Raw genomic sequence first — 14,695 nt, 5'->3', positions numbered from 1 at the left:
GGGACACGGGTGGCGCTGTGGGTTAAACCACAGAGCCTAGGGCTTGCCGATCAGAAGGTTGGCGGTTCGAATCCCCGTGACGGGGTGAGCTCCCGTTGCTCGGTCCCTGCTCCTGCCAACCTAGCAGTTCGAAAGCACATCAAAGTGCAAGTAGATAAATAGGTACCACTCTGGCGGGAAGGTAAACTGTGTTTCCATGCGCTGCTCTGGTTCGCCAGAAGCGGCTTAGTCATGCTGGCCACATGACCCGGAAGCTGTACGCCGGCTCCCTCGGCCAATAAAGCGAGATGAGCGCCGCAACCCCAGAGTCGGTCACAACTGGACCTAACGGTCAGGGGTCCTTTTACCTTATGCATTGGTGAACGCTTTGCCTGACAGATGCTCTTATCTGCTGCTTTGATTTCCTGCAGGAGGTGACAAAATCGCTTCCCCGAACAGTGCTGGTCACCAGCTTGGGATCTATCCAATATGGTTACAACCTCTGGATGGTCTATTCCCCAGTGCTGGTAAGATGACCCTGCAGTACAGGCGGTTTCTTACAACAGGGGCTTCTGACTAAGCTTCTGGGAGTCAGCGAGTCATGGAACAGTAGAGTAGGAAGAGACCCCCAACAGTCATCTAGTTGAGCCCCCTGCAATCCAGGAATCACAGCTAAAGTCATCAGAGATATTTTCAGGTTGTATCTAGGGGTGGAGAGAAATCTGAAATAGTTTGTGTTTTAAGGGCACATCTACATAGAACACACATTCCAAAACAAGTTGCCAACTGGAACACCTGTCAAAATTCTTCTCAGAATTTTGTGGTGCAATGCTTCAGCTAGTGTACAGTGGTACTTCGGGTTACATACGCTTCAGGTTACAGACTCCGCTAACCCATAAATACAGTAGTACCTCGGGTTAAGAACTTTGCTTCAGGATGAGAACAGAAATCGTGCGGCGGTGGCACAGCAGCAGCAGGAGGAGGCCCCATTAGCTAAAGTGGTGCTTCAGGTTAAGAACAGTTTCAGGTTAAGAACGGACCTCCAGAACGAATTAAGTTCTTAACCTGAGGTACCACTGTGTACAAAAAATAAAATGTGTATATTAGTGCAGATAAATGCATATGTATTAGTTAAAATAAGATAGGCTTCTCACCAAGTTTTACTCAGCGTGGAGCCATAGGGGTCTCCTAACAACTCTCAGCATCCTTAACAAATAAATCCTTTGGTGACGATGGAGCCTTGGTCTCTTGCAGCCAAAACTTAAAAGAGTCTAGTGGGACTTTAAAACAGGTGTGGAAGATCTTTCTTCAGCCAAGGCTCACATTCCCTTCTGAGCAACCATTAGTAGATGCCGTTGGTGGAAAAGGCTGGAGGAAGAACCGTTTACAGAAAGAAGAAAACAATGAAATGCTTAGGGTTTTATTTTACAAAGTTGAAATCAACTATTTAAAACCTTTTTAAAAAATTAAAATCAACGGTAAGCCGAAAACCGGATTCAAACAGACACCAACGCTCTATGTGTCTGTATAGGCTTTCTCAAAAGAAAACGTTTTTAGCAGTCGCCGAAAAGAATACAGTGAAGGCGCCTGCTTGATATCAAGAGGCAGGGAGTTCCAAAGTGCAAATGCTGCCACTCTAATAGAGAGAAGTTCTACATATGAGTATTATGTGGCACCTGCAAGGGTGCCAGTTCCTTCTGGTTAGGATGTGTTGTGGATACACTAACCCTGCCCATGATATGATTTCCTCTCTTAGCTCATGGAAGACATGGGTCATGCTGCGAAGAAGCCAGGAGAGCAGCACTATCTGCACTTCATGCTAGGCCTTGCCATCAGTATGTTCCCTATTGGAGGCCTTACTGGAGCACTCATCGCAGGAGTCATGGTGGATGAATATGGAAGGTATATCTAGATGACCTGGTGATTAGTGAACTTCCAGTCCTAACTTTGGACGTGGGGCAGGGGGGCAGGGGAGTGGGGCTTCTGCTGAGCCCTGTCTCCCCAGCTGAGGCTCAATTTAACTTCTGGCTGAGGAGGTTCACCCTGTAAAAAGGCATCCCACATTTTAACAAAAGATATTCAGCCAGCCGAAGTAATGCTATCGTTTGGGTGGCATTCGACAAAGCAGACCCATTCAAATGAATGAGCCAGCCTGAGCGAGCCCCTCCTGATTTCATTGGGTCATCTCTGAGCAAAACTCAGCCAATGACTGCCCTTAGATTTTAATCAGAAATGCAAGGAATCTTGCAAAAGACATATTGCCATTGAGATGGCTGGTGTGGATCAGACACCGCATCAAAGGAAAGGAAAGAAGTATCCAGCCTCTGCTTAATGGTTTCCCTTGTTCTGTGGACTTTCTCCATGCTAATAGGGCTGTGTACATACCATGTATTCGAAGCACAAGGCTTTCCCCAAAGAAACCCGAAGACTGCAGTGTACCTTTCACAGTGCTACACTTCCTGGCACGCTTAACAAGCTACCATTCCCAGGATTCTTTGGATTACAGGAACCACTGTTTAGAAAGAGCCCAAGTTTTTATTTTTATTTTCCTATTCCCTCCATATCCCTTTTCCTTCCGTGACTTTTGTTGTTGTTGTGGGAGGGGTCTTTTTAGATTGTAAGCCTGCAGATAGGGACTGGCTGCCTTGCTTTGGTTTTACTAAGCCTCCCTGGGATCCCTTTTGGTATAAAATTAAGCTAAACATATGACCAGAATTAAATAAGTCTTGAAAATAAGTAGCCGGGTTGCCAGGTTATACGGCTTTATGATCCCAACTACAGTCATTCCCCTTCCCTCTCTGGTCCTGCACCCACCATGTCCTTGGAGGATTCTTCTGGGATGAACAAGTGACGCAGGTGTATCTTTGACTGAGCCGGGATTAGAGATTTAACGCCGGCAAAGCCAGAAATCAGCCCGCTGAGACGCATGACCTCCCAAACTGCTCCTCCTGGCAGATCTTGCTTCCCCCAAAGGATGTGGGGAACTCTTCCAATCATTCCACATGTTTGTTGGCCCAGTCATTCCCTTCCTTTCCCCACTCTTTCCAGGAAAGGTGCCTTGCTGATCAATTGCTTCTGCTCCATGGTGTCCTCTATGTTTATGGTTAGCGCCACTGTGGTGCAAGCCTTCCTGTTTACGATGCTTTCACGCTTCATCGTTGGAATAACCATAGGTGAGTTGGGCTACTTCCTGGATTTAGTGAGGGTGTGGGGTTAAGAGAAAATTCCCTGTTCTGAAATCTGAGTTGGGAAGGAACCAGTGCTTGCAATTCAAAGACATATCAAAAGAAGAACCTCCCCACCACCACCACCACCTCCATATACTGCTTTGGGGAGCCTCCAGCCCATGGGCCAAACCTGGCCCACCAGCAGGGATGTAGCTAACAATAATGATAGCAATTATAAATATTTTTTAAAAGACCGTTTAGAAAGAGCAACAGCACACACATCGGCCAGATTTGGATCCAAGACAGATACCAGCTACTGAAATAGCAGGTGCCAAAAAGGCAATAGAGAAGGCGCCTGCCTGATACGCAGTGGGAGGGAGTTCCAGAGGCTACGTGCCGCCAAACTAAAGGCCTGATTCTGGCCATCATGTGGAATGGACCTCCTGGTAGGATGGCATCTGCAGGATGCCCTCTCTTGCAGAACACAATGACTAGTTGGGTAAGTGGGAGATGTTTGTATGCTTCTATGGCTGTCACATGCCTACTGTGAATAATGCCTTGATTTATCCCCTAACCAGGCATCTTCTACATCGTGGTACCATTGTACCTCATAGAGATCTCCCCACTGAACATCAGGGGAGCCATTGGCATGCTGCCGCATTTCTTTCTAGCTGTAGGTGTCCTCCTGGCTCAGATACTCTCTTTTCCTGAAATGCTGGGGAACGAAGAAGGTAAATCAGAGAGGAGCACCTCTTAGCCCAAAGGTCATGGTAGAATTGTAGAGATGGAAGGTATTGCCAGGGGTCATTTAGTCCAACATGCTGCAATGCTGGAAAGAGTCCCCAACAGATGACTCAACTCCCAATGAAGAAGAGCTCGCCACCTTCTGAGGGAGACAGTTCCACGACCCCTCCAGTTCCATGTGGTGCTCACAAGCACCAGTGAACCCCCACCAGTACCACCTGTGGTGCCCACAAAAAGTCTTACATGTGCCCACTTGGATCCCAGGATCGGACAGCCAGCGACCCATCAGTTCTGAACAGAGGAGAAGTACAGTGGTAGCTTGGTTCTCAAACTTAATCTATTCCAGAAGTGCGTTCCAAAACCAAAGCATTCCAAAACCAAGGCGTGCTTTCCCATAGAAAGTAATGCAAAACGAATTGATCCGTTCCAGACTTTTAAAGACAACTCCTAAAACAGCAATTCAACATGAATTTTACTAACGAGACCATTGATCCATAAAATGAAAGCAATAAACAATGTACTGCAGGCACACAATCAATCAGTAGCTGAACTGGGTTCCACACAGTCACAAAAACAAAAAAAGAGCTACAAAAACGCAAAATAAATAGCAAAAACAAACAGACCTCAGCGTACCACTCAAAACGGAAGTGTGGCACTCAAACCAGTGTAACACTTAAAACAGAGGACATTCGGCTTCCGAAAAAAGTTCGCAAAATGGAACACTTACTTCTGGGTTTGCAGTGTTTGGGTTCTAAGTTGGTTTGAGTACCAAGGCGTTTGAGAACCAAGGTACCACTGTACAGAGACCTTCTCTCTGTGAGCAAGCATAGCGATGGCTAATATAGGTGCCTCCCCCTGCCTGTTGATGTGGGGCACACCCATGGTTATGTCTCTTTGCTTTGCTTTTTTCCCCTTTTAAACGTGGCCACCATAACGCCATACTTCCACAGCAGCCATTTCCCCACATCCCCACGGCAGCCATTTCGTATTATACCGCCATGGCAGCCATTTTGTGTCATGCCACACTTTCCCTCATGGCAGCCAATGGCTAGCACCGACGGCACTTCCCCAAAGGTGCCCAGGAAGGCCATTGATTCCCTCCCTTAGCGTTGGGCAATTCTGTTGTGCCATCTGAGCTGATACTTTTCAAGAGCCAGGGTGGCATGGTAGTTCGAGTGCCGGGCTAGGACCTGGGAGGCCAGGGTTCAAATCCTGGCTCAGACATTGGGCCATTCCCAGTCTCTCAGCCTAACCTCCCTCACAGGGTTGTTGTGAGGATAAGATGGGGAGGAAGAGAAGCACGTACGCCACCTTGAACTCCTTCGAGGAAAGGTGGGGTGTAAATGTAATAAATAAAATTAATTGCTCCTTCTTGCGCAGATTGGCCAATACTGACAAGTGTCCCTGGAATACTGGCATTATTTCAGACCATTGTCGTTCCTTCCTTCCCCGAAAGCCCCCGGTATCTACTGATTCAGGAAAATGATGAAGAAAAGGCCATGCTAGGTAACCACATACATGAACCACTTACATATTGGAGGGTGAGGGATAATAACATTCAAAGTCTTATTACCTGAGGAGACAATCTGAGAATACAACTGATAGCGCCTAGTGCTTTTTCTGGATGAAACATGGTGTTGTATGTTTGGTGGGGTGAGTCTGGATGGCCTCTTAGGCAACACCCCAAATCTGTCATTCTTGGTTCTCAGAGAGAGAACAGCTGAAATCATTATACTGAATCATACCATTGGTCCATCTAGCTCAGTATTGCTTACACGGACTGGCAGCAGCTCTCTGGGGTTTCAGGCAGGGATCTCACCTAACCCTTCCCGGCGAGCCTTTTCAGTGGTGGCTCCCCTCTTGTGGAGGGCTCCAGTTTCTTCTTTCAAGGCGACCTCAGTTGTGTTTGTGGGATGTAATCCATTGGTGCAGTCAAATGCAACCTTCCTTGTTTCCCTAGAGTGGGCACAGGCAGGGGACATCCAGGGTAACTTCCTGTTCCCCTGGTCTGGAACATCCTCCCCCTCCATGTGACCTGGGAGATGGGCGTGGCTCTGGCTGACTCCATCAAAGAGCCGAGTCACGCAGCTATTTTCTCAGTCTTAATTACTTGCTTCACTTGCTCTCTTGCTTGCTGCTCTCCTGCAGCCATTTTGTTCTCTTATTAATGCACCGTATTTTTCCGTCTATAAGACGCCCCCATGTATAAGACTCTGATTTTGGGGGACTCTGATTTAAGAAAATGGGAAAGATCTATCCGTGTATAAGACACCCCCAAATTTTGGACATTATTTTTTAGGGAAGAAACCTAGTCTTATACACGGAAAAATACGGTAATTTTTGCTGTCTACTGTCACTCAGCCAGCTCTGAACAACAACAAGCAACATGTTGGCTAATAATATACTGACAATATTTTTTATAACGCTATAAACAGAAGACATATAATATGTGCATGGAGTCACAAACTAATAAGAATCGGATAAATGTTCCATAACCAGGAATGGTAGGATTGGTAAGTCACTGTCAAGGATCACTGAAATAGAGGCAGAATGCCTTTCCACAGTCAATATCCTATCCAAAATATAGTTGGAAGTGAGTTGGAGCATGGTGGTGCCACGGGCACAACACTACAAACGTGAGGTGATGGGTGCGCCAAATGTCACAATAGGGTGCAGCAGACAGAACAGTTCTTTGAGGATAATGAACTGTTTCAATGATGGATCTTCACCAGCAAATTAATAATCCCCAAAGGTACATCAAATGGCCATGGATCAGCTATCACTCAAAAGTAAGCTCTCAGCCAGCAGCACATGAGTTCAGTCTTCATATGAGATGAACTCACAGTTTGTTGGGTAACCGCCTTTCTGGGATCAAATTGTGAACTGAAATGTGAGTAAACTTTTTGTTACTTTACTCAGAAAGACTCTTGTGTCTTTATTCTTTTAAGCGGGAATAAACTTAACTAAGAGATTCAAAAGAATCTGCAAACTAGCTTTCAGCTATATTGAGGGGAATTTGCTCTGCTACACCACTTCACTAGCCTGAGTGAAGAAAGGATAATACTTATTCAATATATCCTTTCCTACTATCTTTAACATTCCCACAGTGTTTTCTGTGAAGCTCCACTGAATGTAGCAGAACACCCATCAATCGATTGATTGATTGATTGATTGATTGATTGACAGGTAATAGAACTAGAACACCATTCTCTTGAAATGGAGGCAGCTTATGTTTGCAGTGCTCCCAAACGCTGAGCTTTGGCGCATGCAGAACAGCTCCTCCTTGGTGTCTTTCTCCAGAGTGACCCTAGGAGCCAGTCCTCAGTGGCCGACTCACCTGTCTTCACTTAGATTGGCTCCAAGCATCACAACGGGTGAGGCGGAACATCTTCTCAGTGGCCAAAAAGCTGGCTGGGTGTCTCTGGGATGCTGGAGACCGGGAACCCACTGCAGAATTTGTAACTGGTCTTTGCCCCCCCTCCACTACACCTCTTGTGTTTGGTACTGCAAGAAACTCTCCCCACCAGCCTCCATCCCCTGCTATTCAAAGGCTTTTCCCTTGCTGCTTCTTTCCAGCCTTGCAGAAGCTGAGGCACAATGAGGACGTGCAGGAGGAGATAGAAGAACTGCAGCAGGAGAAGATGGCTGTGAAGACGGAGAAGAGCATGAACTCATTTATGCTGCTGTGCTTCCCAAGCCTGCGGTGGCAAGTCATCTCAGTCATTATCTTGATGTGTGGCCAACAGCTCTCTGGAGTCAACGCAGTAAGGAAGGCAATATCCACAAGCGGTTAGAACAAGGGAGGGGAAGTGGGACCTTTGGTCATCCAGGTGTGGCTGGACTACAGCTCCCATCAACCCCAGCAAGGACGGCCAATGGCTGCGGGTGTTGAGAGTTGGCATTCCAGGGCACTTCCAAGGAAGCTGAGTGTTGGAAGATTCAGGACGGAGGAAAGGAAGGACTTCTTCATAGTTAAACTATGGAACTATGGCCCCACACAGGAGGCCGCGATGGCCACCAGTTCGGGCGACTTTAAAGGAGGGTTGGGCAAATTCGTGGCACAGGCAGCACCGCATTTAGGGTCACAAGCAGTATGGGCAGAGCTTGTTTTGCATCCAAGCTCCATCAGCCTTTTGGGGGCCCAGCAGTGGCGTAGTGTGGGTTGTCAGCACCCGGGGCAAGGCAAGTAATTTGCGCCCCCTAACCCGTGGATTTGCGCCCCCTAACCCATGGATTTGCGCCCCCTAACCCTACCCCCCAGATGTTGCACCCGGTGCAGCCGGCCCCCCCTGCACCCCCCACGCTACGCCACTGGGGCCCAGTGGCCATGTTTGGAATGTTGAGGGGAGTGCCGTGGGCACCAGTCACAAAATGGCTGCTGGGCAGGGAGGAGACATGAAACAAAATGGCTGCCACATCCAAAAGAGCAGAAAGGGGGGCATCACCCCCAGATGGTGTGCGGATGCTGTTACAACAGCTGCCCCACCAACGGAGGCGGGGAGGAAGGCACCTACATCAGCAACTCTCTCTGAGACAGAAGCTCTTTGATGCTTGTGCTTGGCTTGTGGGTTTCCTGTAGGCATCTGGGTGGCCACTGTGGGAACAGGGGTGTTTTTATGAGCACAAAGAGCAAACAATCTCAAGCAGATTGTAGATTTCTGAGAAGATATTTACCAAGAGCGTTCACAGGCACCACAAGGGGTACTGGTAGGTACACCCACCCCTTGTGGGCACGACTGCAGTGACCTTTGATTCCCATATAGCCAGAGATTCAGAGGATTGCCTGCCTATGTTTGTTGGCAACTGCAAACAGTTCTTGTCTGTGCAGAAGAAATGTGAAGAGCTGGATTTAAGGCTGGAAAAGAAACAAAAACGGACCAATTTTCCCATCCCTAGTTTGGAGTTAGAGAGAAAGGATCTTAGGCTTCATTTTGTAGACAGTGCCTCCAAACCCTGAGTCAGCCACAGGACCATCGCCCAGTAAGCTAAAAGTCTCAGTTGTTTTGGTCTCATTTCAGGTATACTTTTATACAGAGAGAATCTACCTGTCTACAGGAACTGACCTAAATAATATCCCATACATCCGTTTAGCATCAAGCGTTGCCATCATCATTTCAGTCTTTGTTGGGGTAAGCCTGCCTTACTTTCGCCTTTTTTTCTGCCCCTTAAAGTCTCAAAGCTCAGTCTGCTCCAAAGGATGCTCCTGCGCTGCAAACCTTAGCAGCAATTTTGTGCCAGCACTTAGGAATACAGTGTACATACGCTTCAGGTTACAGACTCCACTAACCCAGAAATAGTGCTTCAGGTTAAGAACTTTGCTTCAGGATGAGAACAGAAATTGTGCTCCGGTGGCACAGCAGCAGCAGGAGGCCCCATTAGCTAAAGTGGTGCTTCAGGAACGAATTAAGTACTTAACCCGAGGTACCACTGCACAGGAAGGCACCTTATACCAAGTCAGATACTTTGTGCATCTAACTCTGTATTGTCCACACTGACTGGCAGCAGCTCTCCAGGCTTTCAGCCTTTCCTGGCCTACCTGGCCTGAGCCTTGGAGGGAGGGGCTCACAGCATTGACACTCCAAGAGATCTTGCCTCCTCGTGAGGTTCCCGGGGAGATTTCTCAAATTAGATAATTACATAACGACTATGTTTCATAGATTGGCTTCCCTCCCTCCCACCTACCCACCCACCCCTCCCTATGTTTTTATTCAAACCCTTTTCTGCTGCGTTATATAACAAACTCTTCTCTATTACAAAAAAAAAATCCTTCTAGTACAATTATTTTATTGTTTTTCGTCCACTGCTCATATCTCAAATCCTGCCTGCAATTTCATTTGGCTATAATGCTTTTTCAAATAGTCCCAAAAAGGCCTTCACTCATCTATTAAAAAGTTTGTCATTTCGATCTCTTGGTTTAGCTGTCAGCTTTGCCATTTCTGCATAGTCTGTTACTTTCAGAAGCCATTCCTCCTTCAGAGACTGGTTTTCTGAAGCACCTGCCCCCTCCATTAAACCTTGTTTTAGCTGTGTTGAACAAGGGTGTTAAGTTGTGGGTGAGCCATATCAGATGACACAGCGATTCTTTAAACAGCTCTTGTTTATTCACATGCCAGAACAGAACAGAACTGAAGGGTTCAGCCAGCCTGCTTATATAGAGCTCCACTAGAATTCAACAGTAACCATTTTCTGTAACTATCCAATCACTGAACGTCACTTTCAGTCCCTTATTTGCATATGCGGACCTGAGTGAAAACTATCTACAGTATCCCCCTGCTGGCCCAGGGTGAGAACTTCAGTACATAACAAAGGGTGCTTCAGAGAGCGGTTTGCCAAACCGCTCTGAGAAGTGCCTCCGATCTCTGCCCTGTTAAACAGCTTGCATGGGCTGCCAGCTTGCTCGCTTGCCTGCCATTATGCTGGAGTTGGTGTGGCTGCTACTATCTGTAGCTTGATGACATTCTCTTACACACATTCCATTTCGTGCTCTTTCTCTCTATCCTTTTCTCTCTTTTCTCTCTCCAGATACACATTGAGCCTTACAGCTTTCTCCTCTTTTGGCCTCTCTGCGTAGCCATCTTAATTTATGCCTTCAAGCAGATCCCGGAAACCAGCGGCCAGAACTTCCTGGATATCAGGAGGACCGAGGCAATCCGAATGACCAGGACCCTCCTGCTCATGCAAATCTCAGAGGACTAGAAACTTGGGAGACAGTCCATGCAGCGATTTGGAGATATTCTGTTCGGTTGGCCCATTGGTGATCACAGCAGTTTCCCTTCTGGTCTGACTGAACAGCCTGGACTTTATTCCTACTTTTTCCTACACTGGACTCCGACTGCCACCACCTCTCACTATTGGCTTATGTACCTACCTGAAGGGTCATAGGCTACCCATCCGTGCTTTAATCAGCCTTAATAAAAGCTGGATCAGCCACTCATGCAGAGACACAGCAGGGAACTTCATTTCTGGATGATGCGTCCAGCTCTCAGGCACCTATAATCCACATATGGGGGACCAGATGTCTCCAGATGTTGCTGAACTGTGACTCCCATCACTACTGGCCATGGTGGCTGGGGCTTATGGAGGTTGGACTCCCACATCAGGAGTCCCCCATCCCTCCCACAACATCACGAGCTCCCCATCCCTCCTCTAACAGATCTAGAGTTATGCCCAATGGCCATCCTACTCAGAGTAGACCCGTTGAAACTAATGAACTTGGCTTCCTCAATATCTTTTTTTAAAAAAAAAAACCTGTCTAACAGGCTGTTTTTCTATTGGTGCTTATTGCTCAGCCTTCATTATCATTATTACATTTTTGTTGATAATAACACATGCTGTATAAACTGAAGTATAATAATAATAAATCCACGTGTGATGTATATCCCTGTTTCCAGGAAGTCTCTGTGTTTCTTTTCATAGAATCATAGAATTGTAGAGTTGGAAGGGACCCTGAGAATTATCTTGTCCAACCCCCTGCAAAGCAGGACTATGCAGCTGTCACATACGGGTATTGAACCTGCAGCCTCAGCATTATCAGCACCACCCTCTAACCAAGTGAGCTATCCAGGCTCTAACAACCACAAAATTACAATCCTGCCTGTTTCTCCAAGGAGCTGAAGGCAGCATCCATGGTTCTCTCCTCCATTTTGCCCTCACAACAACCCTGTGAAGTAGGTTAGGCTGGGAGATGGAGCCAAGGCCATCCCAATGAGCTCTCAGGTACTCTTTGCTGTGAGAAGCCACACTGACGCCTTTGCCTCAAAGGCCTGAGGTAAAAGTGTCCCTAAGGTTTCTTAAACTCAGTCATCAGGCCTGTGGAGGAGATGCCATGGAGGCGACAGGTGGATTCCAACGAGATGGGGGCAGCAAAGATGGAGGTGGAATTAGATGGCCCAGGAGAAGGCCTGTGTGAGGTGAGGGAGGCGGAATTGGGGCGTCAGGGAATGTTGGAGCTTGCGGAAGTGACCAGGGACCAAAAGGCTCAGGAGCTGGATTCTGGGGAAGGTTCCGGCAGTCATAAGGACTGCGTGCTGCTTGCGGCCAGCTGCCCAGGAGGACTCCCCTGAGTGAGTGCCTGAGGGCCCTGCTCCTTCCTGCCACTTACCATCTGGCCTGGGGCGGGGCCTGGGGCCTCATAAGGACTGCGTGCTGCTTGCGGCCTGCTGCCCAGGAGGACTCCCTGAGTGAGTGCTTGAGGGCCCTGCTCCTTCCTGCCACTTACCATCTGGCCCAGGGCGGGGCCTGACAGGCCTCATAAGGACTGCGTGCTGCTTGCGGCCTGCTGCCCAGGAGGACTCCCTGAGTGAGTGCTTGAGGGCCCTGCTCCTTCCTGCCACTTACCATCTGCCCCAGGGCGGGGCCCGACAGGCCTCACTAGGACAGTAGTATGCACACATCCGAAATCCGAATTGCTGTGATAAAGATGAATGTGTTGCCAAGGATGTTGTTTTTGTTTCAAACATTGCAAATTTTGGATAAGATGGATTGTTTCAAGAAGTGGCAGAAAGATATTTCCAGATTTGTTTGGCAGGGCAAGAAGCCTCAAATAAAATTTAAGATATTAACTGATGCCAAAGAAAGAGGTGGATTTGCCCTGCCAGACCTGAAACTTTATTATGAATCAGCTGCTTTTTGCTGGCTGAGAGACTGGCTGCTTCTTGAAAACACTGATGTGTTGGATTTAGAAGGTTTCAACAATGCATTTGGCTGGCATGCATATTTGTGGTACGATAAGGTAAAAGCACATAAAGCGTTTAAAAATCATATTGTTAGAAAAGCATTGTTTAATGTTTGGATAAGATATAAGGATTTGTTAGAAAAGAAAACCCCAAGATGGTTGTCACCAATGGAAGCGAAGGCACAGAAAAAACTCAATATGGAGGCTAAATGGCCGAAATATTGGGAAATTCTGGAACAGGATGGAGACAGAATAAAATTGCAGAGCTTTGAAAAATTGAAAAACAAAGTGTGAGATTGGCTCCATTATTACCAAATAATGGAGGCATACAATTTGGACAAAAAAGTTGGACAAAAAAGGTGGAAAAATCAAAATTGGAAACAGAATTGCTAGATCCAAAAATCAAGAATTTGTCAATAATGTATAACTTGCTGTTGAAATGGAACACTCAGGATGAAATGGTGAAATCAGCTATGATTAAATGGGCACAAGATGTTGGACATAACATAATGATGGCTGACTGGGAACAGTTATGGACCACAGGTATGAAATTCATGGCATGTAATGCCTTAAGAGAAAATTTAATGAAAATGATTTATAGGTGGTACATGACATCATGAATTCATGAATTCATGGAAGCATGAATTCATGATTTCGCAAAATCATGAAATCATGATTTCATGATTTCGAATTCATGAATTCATGATTTCGAATTCATGATTTCATGATTTCACGAAATCATGAATTCATGATTTCATGATTTCAAATTCATGAATTCATGATTTCATGATTTCAAAATCATGAGTTCATGAATTTGAAATCATGAAATCATGAATTCATGATTTCAAATTCATGAATTCATGAATTCATGATTTCGAATTCATGATTTCATGATTTCGCGAAATCATGATTTCATGATTTCATGATTTCAAATTCATGATTTCATGATTTCAAATTCATGAATTCATGAATTCATGATTTCGAATTCATGATTTCATGATTTCGCGAAATCATGATTTCATGATTTCATGATTTCAAATTCATGAATTCATGATTTCATGATTTCAAAATCATGAATTCATGAATTTGAAATCATGAAATCATGAATTCATGATTTCAAATTCATGATTTCATGATTTCGCGAAATCATGAATTCATGATTTCAAATTCATGAATTCATGATGTCATGATTTCAAATTCATGATTTCACGATTTCATGATGTGATGGTGTCATTATTGCGTGATATGATATCTCAGGACCACACAATCATGATTTCATGATTGTATGATTTCATCATGCCTATATCATGATCGTTTGTGGAATGATATGATTGCTTGATATCATATTGGCCCAAATATAAGCCACAATTTCCCCCCCAAATTCCGGATGTGAAAAGTTAAAGTATGGTCTATATTTGGAGCAAAGCACTGCACGCATGCCTCCCGACGCTACTGCTCTGAATGGGGGAAGGGGCTTGGGTGACGGTAGTACCGGGAGGCGGGCCACGCCCATAAATAAGCCTTCAATTTTAAAGGTGTGGCTTATTTGCAGATGCGTCTTAGATTTGGGCCAATACGGTATTACAATATTACGATTGTATGATCTTTTTCCGCTCTTTGTGCCTCTTTAGAACAATACATGTTGCACTTTAATGTCGTCTTCTACAAAGATCCATTGACCACGCTAGGAATGCCACCCAGAATGCCTGCACTTTTGTTCTTTTGCAATGGCTTTGTGAAATGATGATGGTGATAATAATTAAATACTGCCAAAATTCACCCATAAATATCAACTTTTGTTTTGCTTTGTCCCTTAACATGAAGCTGAAGAGGAGGCTTTAAAGGCTGCTTGTGGACAAGCAATTTTGAAACATATTTTAGTTTATTTTCTTCTCTTAAAATTGCAGCCTGCAAAAGAATGCAAGCTTCTCCCAGAGGGCCGAGGGAACTGGACGGGGGACCAGAGGAGGCTACCTTGTAGCAAGTCAGACCTCAGACTCATCTCATTCAGTCCTGCCAGCCCTGACTGCAATATACCCCTCTTGCCCCCCTTGCCAGCTAAGCTGCTGCTCCAGCCCTGCCAAACAGCCCTTCCCTCCTTGGGAAGCCATGAAGGTCTTCCTCCTTGAGG

The 14,695-nt window shown here is 46.0% G+C and overlaps 1 protein-coding gene across 1 annotated transcript; it reads left to right on the top strand.

The window, feature by feature from the left end:
• Positions 1–395: 395 nt before the first annotated feature.
• Positions 396–10,586, top strand: LOC308591502 (solute carrier family 2, facilitated glucose transporter member 5-like; the record flags this gene model as incomplete). The annotated part of the gene is made up of 8 exons (XM_081202274.1): positions 396–506; positions 1,736–1,881; positions 3,028–3,152; positions 3,725–3,877; positions 5,271–5,396; positions 7,467–7,654; positions 8,909–9,019; positions 10,413–10,586. Coding segments are annotated over 8 exons (1,134 nt in total), but the record flags the coding sequence as incomplete, so codon positions are not given.
• Between the last annotated feature and the right edge of the window lie 4,109 nt (positions 10,587–14,695).

Source organism: Podarcis bocagei (genome assembly GCF_964188305.1).
Source record: "Podarcis bocagei genome assembly, chromosome: 7".
Taxonomy (NCBI): Eukaryota; Metazoa; Chordata; class Lepidosauria; order Squamata; family Lacertidae; genus Podarcis; species Podarcis bocagei.
The sequence above is the reverse complement of the archived record's forward strand: the minus strand, read 5'-3'. Positions and strand labels throughout refer to the sequence as shown.